The sequence below is a fragment of the Siphateles boraxobius genome, unplaced genomic scaffold, assembly GCF_051911475.1.
Source record: "Siphateles boraxobius isolate OS27281-9 unplaced genomic scaffold, OSU_SipBor_1 56, whole genome shotgun sequence".
Classification (NCBI taxonomy): Eukaryota; Metazoa; Chordata; class Actinopteri; order Cypriniformes; family Leuciscidae; genus Siphateles; species Siphateles boraxobius.
Genome location: NW_027509182.1, coordinates 1,063,693 through 1,076,217, shown reverse-complemented (window position 1 = coordinate 1,076,217; position 12,525 = coordinate 1,063,693). Strand labels below are relative to the sequence as shown.

At 38.2% G+C, this 12,525-nt stretch overlaps 1 protein-coding gene across 11 annotated transcripts in view; it reads right to left on the bottom strand.

Moving 5' to 3' along the window:
• mast4 (microtubule associated serine/threonine kinase family member 4) overlaps nucleotides 1–12,525 on the bottom strand; it is a 184,432-nt gene that overhangs the window by 123,491 nt on the left and 48,416 nt on the right. For all 11 annotated transcript variants that reach the window (XM_077206313.1, XM_077206312.1, XM_077206316.1 and 8 more), the window contains exon 3: nucleotides 9,601–9,728. In XM_077206313.1, the coding sequence (XP_077062428.1) occupies nucleotides 9,601–9,728 (128 nt within the window). The remainder of the gene's footprint in view (nucleotides 1–9,600; nucleotides 9,729–12,525) is intronic.

Here is a 12,525-nt window from a genome sequence, read left to right as displayed (position 1 = left end):
AAGACGAATGCCACCAAGCCTCGCTAACCGCTGGCCGACAAGGAAGCCTGTCTGCCGATAGCCGTCTTCGTGTGCCAGCGCCGATAGCCAGCCCTGTGCATGAGACCCACAAACGGAAAACAGCCAGACACAGAAAGGCAGCCCAGACCACAAGCAGCCATAAAAAACAAAAACCTCCCACGGTGGGCCCCAGCCAAACCCGTGGAAGACTCGTGGAACTGACGACAGAGAATGTATAAACAATCCAAAAGACTCCAGTCGAACTCGTAAAAACAGAAACAGAGGGCTTTTTTCAGGTTGGTCGAACTTTGATTGATATAAAAACAGTCCAAAGAAAAGACTAAGTCCCATTGAGCAGAGGCAGCCAAACGCGCCTGCGTACGCTCAATCTTAATTCCGAATGATGGTGCGTAGTCTTTACAAAGTGACAAGTGACAATAGTTATTGAATGTGAATTAGTCAGATATGACTTGTCCATAAAATATTCATTATACACACACACACACATATATATATATATATATACACACACACATGTTCCACGTCCCTAAGGCTAGTTTCCGTTCCAGGGATCGGGTCGTCGAGGTCCCTGCCTTCGACTGCCACCTGATCCTCTCTGCACCGGCCCCTTACGTCTCTTCCTGCAGGTGGTGAGCCCACGGGAAGGCAGTCCCACGTCATTCCTTCGGGCTGAGCCCGGCCGGACCCCATGGGGAGAGGCCCTGCCACCAGGTGCTCGCATACGAGCCCCAACCGAGGCCATGGTCCTCAGTTGGAAAAGGGTGGCTTGCTCACTTCAGGTTGGTGGAGAAATCCTTCCTCAAGTGGAGGAGTTTAAGTATCTTGAGGTTTTGTTCACGAGTGAGGGAAGGATGGAACGGGAGATTGACAGACGGATCGGTGCAGCTTCTGTAGTAATGCGGTCGATGTACCGGTCTGTTGTGGTGAAGAAGGAGCTGAGCCGTAAGGCAAAGCTCTCGATTTACCGGTCAATCTACGTTCCTACTCTCACCTATGGTCATGAGCTTTGGGTCATGACCGAAAGGACAAGATCCCGGATACAGGCGGCCGAAATGAGCTTTCTCCGCAGGGTGGCTGGCCGATCCCTTAGAGATAGGGTGAGAAGCTCGGTCACTCGGGAGGAGCTCAGAGTAGAGCCGCTGCTCCTCCACATCGAGAGGGGTCAGCTGAGGTGGCTCGGGCAACTGTTCCGGATGCCTCCTGGACGCCTTCCCGGGGAGGTGTTCCGGGCACGTCCCACTGGGAGGAGACCCCGGGGAAGACCTAGGACACGTTGGAGAGACTATGTCTCCCGGCTGGCCTGGGAACGCCTCGGTGTCCCCCCGGAAGAGCTGGAGGAAGTGTCCAGGGAGAGGGAAGTCTGGGCTTCTCTGCTCAGACTGCTGCCCCCGCGACCCGGCCCCGGATAAGCGGAGGAAGATGAATGAATGAATACATATATACACACAGTATATATATATACATATATACACACAGTATATATATATATAAATATATATATATATATATATATATATATATACACACACAGTATATATATATATATAAATATATATATATATATATATATACACACACAGTATATATATATATATATATATATATATATATATACACATACACACACAGTATATATATATATATATATATATATAAATACAGTATATATATATATATATATATATATATATATATATACCATATATATATATATATATGTCATATATATCATATATATATATATATATATGGTATATATCAGATCAGTTCTTCCATCCATAGCTGTGGTTATCACTTTCAATCAGATTGTGTTTATACTAGTTGGTTATAATGAAAGGAATCGTGAGCATGCAGAACCGGTACTGAACAAAAACTCTGATTCTGAATAACTTAAGCACATCTGATTGGCCATTGTGTTCAAACGCTCAACAGATATGTCTGTGATTGGCTACAAAGCTCAATGCTGCAAAAGCGCATTGTAAACAGAAAATTTTGAAACCTTTACAGCTCACACAAACACTCACGGGAATATTTCAAAGAAGCTGACTATCACCAGTACTGAAGGCTATCACTGCAGAATGGCAGGTATCGTCACGTTAAATGATCAAATATATATATTTGGCGGCATAGGCGTAGCCACGGGTGTGCCAGTGCCACCCAGAGTGGCTTCCAAACCCATCTAAGGATAAAATGTAATTGATGTTCAACAAATAAAAAACAGAAATAATACTTGTTGCTGTTATTTATAGTAATATTTTCAGAATTTTCTAAGAAGTCTAGTGTTGGTGCTAAATGTAACAATATCCAGTGTAAATGATAAATCACATTTGAGATTTGTGCTGGCTACTTTATACAGGCCACCAGGGCACCATACAGACTTTATCTAAGAATTTGCTCACTTTCTATCAGAGTTAGTACTGGCTGCAGCAGATAAAGTCCTAATTGTTGCTGATTTTAATATACATGTAGATAATGTAGATAACCTACAATACTGTCTAACACTTGATGGCTGCTCTGTCAAGTCTTCGTCGTCGGTTAGGAACCTGGGTGTGCTGTTTGATACCAATCTTTCATTTGAAAGTCACGTGTCTAGTATCTGTAAAACAAAATTTTTCCATCTTAAAAATATATCTAAATTACGTCATACACTCACCTACAGGATTATCAGGAACACCATACTAATGCTGTGTTTGACCCCCTTTCGCCTCAGAACTGCCTTAATTCTACGTGGAATTGATTCAACAAGGTGCTGAAAGCATTCTTTAGAAATGTTGGCCCATATTGATAGGATAGCATCTTGCAGTTGATGGAGATTTGTGGGATACACATCCAGGGCACGAAGCTCCCGTTCCACCACATCCCAAAGATGCTCTATTGGGTTGAGATCTGGTGACTGTGGGGGCCATTTTAGTATAGTGAACCCATTGTCATGTTCAAGAAACCAATTTGAAATGATTCGAGCTTTGTGACATGGTGCATTATCCTGCTGGAAGTAGCCATCAGAGGATGGGTACATGGTGGCCATAAAGGGATGGACATGGTCAGAAACAATGCTCAGGTAGGCCGTGGCATTTAAACAATGCCCAATTGGCATTAAGGGGCCTAAAGTGTGCCAAGAAAACATCCCACACACCATTACACCACTACCACCAGCCTGCACAGTGGTAACAAGGCATGATGGATCCATGTTCTCATTCTGTTTACGCCAAATTCTGACTCTATCATCTGAATGCCTCAACAGAAATCGAGACTCATCAGACCAGGCAACATTTTCACAGACTTCAACTGTCCAATTTTGGTGAGCTCTTGCAAATTGTGGCCTCTTTTTCCTATTTGTAGTGGAGATGAGAGGTACCCGGTGGGGTCACCTTTTTCACCTTTATTTACCTTTGTTGCCATTGGCTTTTGGCTTGCTTAGTTGGGGACATTTAATTTTATATTTAACCAGTCCTTCCAGAAAAACGCGGAGTTGTTTTGTGATTGTTGCGGGCAAAAATCCTTGATTATGCGGCCCGTTTTCTTTAAAAAATGCGATGGAATATGCGTGATCTTTATGCAATTTTATGCGATGACATTGCGGGAACTTGCAAAAAACGGCGGGATATTACAAAAACTGCGGTTTGATGAAAAAGAGAAAAAAGTGATTCCCCAACACCCTGTTCTCACTAGGCTACTACCTTAATGTAAAGAGTAATTTCTTATTACTTCCTATGATAAGCAAGCATACTACATCACAGAAAGTGCTGGAATATTTCAGTTCTCATCTTGTTTTATTTCAGACTTAAATAAAAACATCAAACTTACAAAACATTGATGAGTCAAAAAAGTTCTGTAGCTTTACCAAAGGAATATGCTACAACTTCTGTAAAAATGAATAAATAAAATATAAAAAAATAAAGTGTGCTCCTGTTTTACAGCTTTTCGATGATGTTCACGTTGCGTAATTACATCACTTCATAACGTTCCCATGGCATAGGGGGGAAATGGCTACTCTTGTGTGAAGCAAACGCAACATTTTTGAACTTTCTGCTAAGATATATGTGACTTATGAAATCATGCAAGCCTCGCCTATTTTGTGGGGAAATCGCCAATTTATGCGGTGAAAGTGCGGCGTATTTGAAAAAATGCGGCCCCCGCATAAATATGCGGACTTTGGCTGATTATGCAATAAATCATGCAATCGTATAATCGCGTTTTTCTGCAAGGACTGTTTAACAATATTATTACAACATTATTTTCCTGTTATCTCTGTAAAGCTGCTTTGATACTATCTGTATTGTAAAAAGCGCTATATAAATAAAGGTGACTTGATGAGGACTTGATAAAAAGTATAAGGCAAAGTAAACACAAAATCCCCTTTATATAATGGATAGATCCACCGTGATCATTGCAGAAAAAACAACAAAAACACATTTTGGGCCCTATTTTAACGATCTGAAACGCAAGTGTCAAAGCGCAAAGCGCAAGTAACTTTGTGGGCGGATCCCGGCACTGTTGCCATTTTCCCGGCGGGATAAATGCCTCTTGCGCCTGGCGCAAATCTAAAAGGGGTTGGTCTGAAGTAGCTTCATTATTCATAGGTGTGGTTTGGGCGTAACGGGAAACAAACCAATAAGAGCTTTATATCACATTCCCTTTAAGAGCATGATGAACGAGGTGCGCTTGTTCCATGGCGCAATACTATTATAAAGGCGCATTTACCAGGCGCGCTTCAGAATCGGTTCACAGCCGAGGAGATCGATGTCCTCGAGAAAGAGAAGTCGAAAGAGAAGTGAAATTGGGGTTGGGACAAACCCACCCAAATTAGCTTCGGTTAAACATGCATATAATAATTTGGGTAAATGAGTAAGCTTTATGCCTATTTTCCCCATCGTCATGGACACAACAATGATTTCCCTCGTGTTTTAATATTTTTCCTTATAATAATGTATCATTTGCAAAAAGTTAAATGCATCTGTGTAGATTAGAGAATCATCTACAGTGTATGCGCGTTGTTCACACTCTGTATTATGGCCAAGCATGCGCGCTTAAAATAGCATCTGAATGTACGCGCAACGCGCCATTGACTTTAGACTAGGTTTTTCTGGTCAGTGGCACAAATGTTTTATAGAACAGCTAAATAGCATGAGGGAAAGTTTGCGCCGGAACATGCCTCCTCTTTGCGCTGAACCCGGGCAGCGCAAGTGTATTTCTTAGTTAATCGACGTGTGTCTGTGGAGGGAAAAGTCCGCTTTGCGCGGGTGCAAAATAGGAATGATACATGCGTCAGTGTACAAAGTCATTTGCGCCGGGTGCAAGATAGGGCCCATGATCTTACTACAACTGTTTCCAACAACACAAACAGTTTACAAAGTTCCTGAATATCTAAACAGACCAAAGCAAAAACCCATATACCCTCCACATGAGGTTTACAAAGGGAAAACAGATAAACTCCCTCTGTGTGTGAGGAATATCTTTCCAAGGTCACATACGAATCGACGGCCTACTCCACAGGCACTCATTTTCACTAAACAGCGTTAACATTCCTAAGGCATACTCCTTCCCTTTGTATTTTGCGGGAGGGGGAACATCCAAAAAGATAGCACGGGAATGGCGCAGGGGAAAAGGCCATTAGCAATTCAATGGGAGTCGACGCAAAGCGGGAAGGCCCAGCCACCATTGATTTTCAGGGAGGCTGATTTAGAAGCTGGGTCATGTAAACGGCCTGATAAAGCCAAAACAGCTGAGATGATACCAAAGACTGAGAGAGACACACAATTCCATTAATTATTCTTTTAGTAGTTTTTAATAAGCAACAATGTACACACAAATCATAGGATAATTCCGCCATGTTATTGGAAATGCACAACTATTATTTTTATTATTTTTACATATTATATGGAAAATTGTTGGTTGTGATGGAAATGACACCACAACTGCAGGAAAGTACTTTGTGTAAATTTTATTTTTCACACAATGAATATTTAAAGTGGTTGTGTAAATATTATTTTTCACACAATGAATATTTAAAGTGGTTATGCAATTCAATTACTTTATTCAATTCATTACTTTATGATGGATTTTTAGCATGAATTTGGAAAGGGGTAAAACAATAAAATCTATGCAAAAAAAGGCACTTATAAAAGTAGCATAAATTATGACCGCATGGTGAAAAGTTTCCAAGACAGTTTAATAAAAATCAATCTACGGAAGGGGTTGCACAGACTAGTCGACTAATCAATTTTAATGTTCTGCCATAATGCTTTAAGCATGACGTTGACTAGTCGCTGATCATGGCCTATAGGATACGAATTTTTTTTTTATAATCCAGATTATGCCATCTGGATGCTCAAATTTGATCGTGTAAATGCCCGTTTGAAATATCTTATTGCACATGTAAGTTTATTGCCATTCTGAACTAGTATGCTGTTGCATTGTAACGCACACACATACAGACTGTAGCTTGCACATCACATGCAGATCGCGCACACAGAAACATTCAGTAGCGCAGAAATGTATTGTCATTGTTCTGTGATTTATCAATAAAATAGCTTAGATAATGAAAAAAAATCTAGCATATATTTCTTAGTAACTAAAACCCACAGCTTCACTATTAGTAGAGAGATGCTGCCAGATAGAATCATATAGAATAGAAAAAATTCACATGTAATCAATCTCTCACAAATGCATTCATATAAATGTAATCTTTACTGTGATACTTTATCTGTATCTGATTTAGAATGAGAAGAAATCTGTGAGGAATATAATGACCCAAAGACAAAAGAACTGATAAAAATAAGCTGTAGGATCAATAGCACTGTGGGCAACACAGTGTCATATGCCATAGCTGTGCACAAGGCAACCAGCGTTCGAGTCTCAGCTCGAGGTTCAGGCTTATTTGTTCATTACTGACATCATCAGCGACTAGTCGACGTTTACTTGAATTTTTAATCACATAAATGTCGACTTCAAAATCTGAAGTCGTTCAACCCCTAATCCGAAGAGCACAAAACAGTGCATAGTTGCAGAAATACCCATGAACAACCAATCAGTAATCACAGTTCACTCCCTCAACACTTTAGTACACATATCACACAGCAACAGTTCTCGGATTATTTCAAGACATTATGAAAATAATTGCTGCAGGTCAGTATGTAAATAAATAAAATAAATAAATAAATAAAAATAAAAAAATTTTAGTGACTTTGTGATCGATTAGACTAATTGAATTAGTCAAAAAGGCTCTGATCAATCACATTCAAGAATCATTTTAAATTCAGGCTGCAAAGCTCACAACTTGTATTTCTTTTGTGCTGTGCTATAAATGGGAGCAGTGTACTTTAGTACAGTGTGTTCTGTCCAAATAGAAGGACAAATGAAGAATCATTCATTGAAGACTTACAAGAACCAGTAATAGGAACAAATGTCATTAGAAGCATTTGTTCTGCTTATATTTAGGGCTAATTATTTATTTACAGAATGGTTTCTGTATAAAAGTTGGTCTTTGTTTTCCAACCCTAAGCAGCATAGCCAGAACAGGGAACAAGCAAAATGGTTTTAACTGGTTATCAAAGCTGGTCAAGGCTGTTTATTTCAGCAGGGGAGGGAGAGCGAGAGAGACCCAGAAGGCTCCAATGAAAGCAGATCGGATAAAGCCACTAAGTAAATGACATTATGTTTGTTGCAGCATTGACCCTGCTCTCTGGTCATTAATTTCAATTAGGCGCCCAACATGGAACCTGGACCTGTTTGCCATGGCTCAGGAGAAGCAAATAAGACTTGGCGGCTTCTCAGGATATCTTCACAGCTTCCAGCTCAGCACAGACAAAAGTAAAAAAAAAAAAAAAAAACCTATTCTTGAATATATTTGGTCCAAAATACACAATGAAGCCATATCATTTTCTTATGATCAACTTGCTCTTAAACAATGCAAGGTCTTGCAGACAAACTAAAGTATATTTTTTACTACTAGGTCAACAAAAATATTGTTATGAAATAATTATTTACTTGACATTATACACTCAAAAAACTGAAAAAAGGGAGAAAATTGGTCCTCATTGAACAGATGAAGTAGACTGTAGATGACTTTTAAAGGTTTGGTTCCTGCAAAAATTATCCTCACCCTCATGTCATTCTATTCATGTCCTTCCAACTCCATAAGACTTTTGTCCATAATTCAGAACACAAATTAAGGTATTTTAATATTCTTTGATTTTGTCCACAATTTTCAGTTAATTACAGATGTAATCAATGTATTATCAATCAATATATAATCAAGTGTTCTGAAGAGACACAATCACTCGATTATATAATGATGAACAAATAAACAGAAGCTCACTGTGAATCCATAACAGGTACAAAAAAAACTTATTTGTTCTCATGCGTCAAGCAAGGCTTTTTGGTTTCATGATTTTTCAATTGATGGACAAAAATATCTTAATTTGTTTTTCAAACATAACCAGAAGTTAATGATTTGAATGACATGAGGGTGAGTAAATAATGACAGAACTTTACTTTTTGGGTAAACTTTCCATTTAAATAATACAAGCGGTAAAAGCAGACAAAAGATATTTAAACTTTACAATTTGGTAACACTCTAGTTAAAAAAAATTGTAGTTATTGATTAGCTAATAGTGAATTACCTTATTCAACTGAGCGATATTACTTACGAATTAATTAACAGTTTCTTGTTAGTTAATAGTATTTAGAATGTGAATATTGTGTTTCTCATTTGTTCCTGTGTAGTTATTCATTAATGACCGAACAGTATTCTAAAGTGTTACCAACAATTTTACTGACCCAGCAGGAAGACTACCGGTACTTCAACTTGCTGTGATCCTGAATTTCTTTATACAACTCATGCAAAGAACAACATTTACAAATTCCATAGTATAGAGTATTTTTATGGCACTGATTTGACAGCCTCTGGTCAACATTTTCATTGTACGGAATAGAAATGCCTGGATATTTTGAGGAATAAGTGTTATACTGTTTAAAAAATTTTAAAAAAGTACTACATGAAGCTAAGTAGACAGAATTTTTATTTTTGTGTGAAATTTCCCTTCAAATTTCGAGTCCTCATATTTGATACTTACTTAATACAGACCATAGACGATGAGAAGATTTTTCATTGCAACACAGGTGTGATTCATATTCATAAAAACTGGAACAATGTTTGGTACCACATAATGTCATTCATTTTGGTTGGATTCAACCCACCTCATAGAAAATCAGTAAAATTAATATTTTAACTGATTAGGTGTTACATATTTTTCTAATAACTTCCTGGCTCTATTTTTCTTATTCTTCTTTCAATAAGCCTGAACAGGTTAACAATCCTCATCGGTCCATAAGACTTTATTCCAATTTCAAAGTAAATGCCTGGTTCTTTTTTCAAATGAAACATGCTAAATTGCAAACATCCTGCAAGTCTACTGTACGGAAATGAGAAGGTCCTTTATCACAATCGACTCCATCAGATCAGACCAAATTAATGTTATTATTTTGTGCCAATGATACAGTGGCGCTCCCTAGTGTTTGAACAGGGAATCCACCACATGATATCAGGTTAAACTCTATTTGTTTTTGTGGTATACTGACCAGGCTGGCAGTGAGAGAGGGCGCAGATTTTCCTAGGGTCTGGGAGCGCATGCGCACCAAGTTGGTGGTCTCTGAGCCTGTGGTTGACCATGCCTGCTGGGTTGAAGCATATGGCAGCAGGTACTTCCCTGAAAAAAATAAAAGATTTGTGTGAGTAAAACACACATACACCAATACAGGGGTTGGACAATGAAACTGAAACACTGGTTTTAGACCATTAAGTTTTAGTATGGTGTAGTGCCTCCTTTTGTGGCCAATACAGAATCAATTTGTCTTTGGCAATGACATATACAGGTCCTCCAAAGTGGCCAGAAGGATTTTAAAGCCATTCCTCTTCCAGAACAGTGGTCATGCCTATGGGATGCTGGTGGAGGAAAACGCTTTCTGAATTGATCCTTCAAAATTTCCAAAAGTGTCTCATAAATATTTAAATCTGGTGACTGTGCAGTCCATGGGAGATTTTCAACTTCACTTTTATGTTCATCAAAACATGCTGTCACAAGTCTTGCTCTGCGTAATGGTGCATTATCATGCTGATACACGGCACCCCTTTCAGGGTAAAATGTTTGAACCATTAGACGCACATGGTCTTCCAGAATGGTTTGGTTGTCCTTGGCAGTGACACGTCCATCAAGCACAGTAGAGAATGCCTTAATATTGCAGCCCAAACCATCACTGATCCCCTCCCATCCCATCGAGGGATATATCCAAAACTATATCGGCCATTGTTTCAGTTTAATTGTCCAACTCCTGTAAATACATACATTATATATACACGCATACACACACCAGTGATCCAACTATATAAATACATACTTGCATAAATACTTGTATATACAACATTACATCTACAAGTAAAAAGTACAGCAGGATTCCAGGGAACATTAGTATTTAGTGGTAGCATACTGGACAAAACCGGTTCTTGAAGGTAACGTGGTAAATAATAATCTAATATGTTCAGACAAGATCATAGAGGATTCTGGGAGTGTCTTACTATTTCACAGGCTATGACTCAGTGACTCATCATAACGGACATGACATAATAAACATATGCCGATCAACATGACCAACATTACAGCATCTATAGACATGTGCCTGGTGTGGGGCAAAGGTCAAAATGCCCAGTAAGGCATTCTTGCAGTTTCTTGCATTCTACTGTGCAGCTTTTCCATTGTTTTTAAATGTAAACAATGCACCAGACGGACATGTTTAACTTTTGCGCTTGTGTCTTTTGACATTATCAAAAATGTGAAAAAAGGGGGGAAATTTGTCCTCACAGCGATCTGTTTGAAATGCCTTTTAAACCACAGTCAAAGTGGTGGTTCACCCAAAATTGAACAACAAATTTTCTTTATTTCTTCTGTGTTTTTTATAAATTAATGTCAATGGGGTCCGGTGTGTTTTTAAATCCCACTGACTTAGAATGTATGGACAAAAAGACTTCTTAAAATATATTCTTTTGTGTTTCGCAGAAGAAAGGACATTATACAGCTTTTGGAACATTTTTGGCTGAACTATCCCTTTAAGGTATGATGTACATTGCATTAGATAGCAAGATATCAAACCAAGTCGCATTTATTTTACAGAAATATAGCACAAGCACACTTTAAGCAAAACATTTTAAGAAAATAAAGTCTTTTTGGTTTTAAATAATAAAACAATAGATATACTGTACTTTAAAAAAAAAGTATTTTGACCCTTTCTATCATTAAATGTAAGTGGACCATGTTTATAGTTAAGATGATGAAAATCTTTGTCACACCAGTTGATCAAAACATTAATTGCAAAAATGGCTCAGAAAAGTTATTTTTGAGAGAAGCTCTTTTACACCATTATTTATCTTATTTTCATGCCTTTCACACGGTCACAGTACATTACAGCACTGTGGACGGGCTCTTCACCTAAACTAATCCTTTTCCAGCCCCCCGTTGATCTGTTGATAGTTTAAATTGATAATCAAATATACCTTCATAACACAGAGCTGCCATACAAATGCAATTTATTGGTTGAGGAGTCATGTCAGACAAAAGTAAATCTGTTAGACCCAAATTGTATACGGTTTAATATAATGCATTTACGCTTTTGTGATCTTAAATTTCAGGAATTGTTTTCATGGTGCATTAGGTACTGCGTAAAACTGTGGCGTGTCATTTTAAATGGTTTTGTAGACTCAGAGAAGCAAATATTTGATGTGTTATTTCCAAATAACTGCTTAGCAAATAATGCATTAGCAAGGAGCTTGTGTCCCTTTTAGTAAAATAAAAGGTAAAATTAAGGTAATTAAATAATGGCAGGAGTTTGGCAATGACAAAGCCATCATCGCAGAGTTCATTTCAATTAATTTGATTTGGGACAATATAAAAGCTGATTACTACAAATACAAAATGCAATCAAATGTATTAAATGGAACTTCTCCATGTGATTAAAATGGACTTATTCGATCATTTGTATTATGTGTTTGTCCATGCATATCTGTCCTGCTCTTCACTTCAAGTTTAAGTGTTTCTTGATTTTTGAAGTCCTTTACATATGAATCAGCAGCTTTTTGTCCTCTCAAGCTTAATGCAGAACAATCTTCTCCCTGGCAACTAGCAAAACCTCACTGCAGTACGGGCAAAATTGCCTTCAAATACTAGAATACTGAACTAAATCAGATTGAAACAAACAGAAAAGATTGACATTTTTCAGTTTAGGAGAAGTGAGAGAGGATTCTTCTTTTAAATAATAAGACCTTCATATTTTCTTTTCTTAGAAACAGACTTTGTTTAGCTATAGCATTGTATCCCAGACAACCTATTGCTAACCTGTATTTATGCGTTTTGTGGGCTCAAAAAAACAGGATACGTAGGAGGAAAACTGTGATTCCTGTTCACTGCGAAACAGCTTCCATATAGTCATCGTCCACATGACTGAGGAAATGCCAGC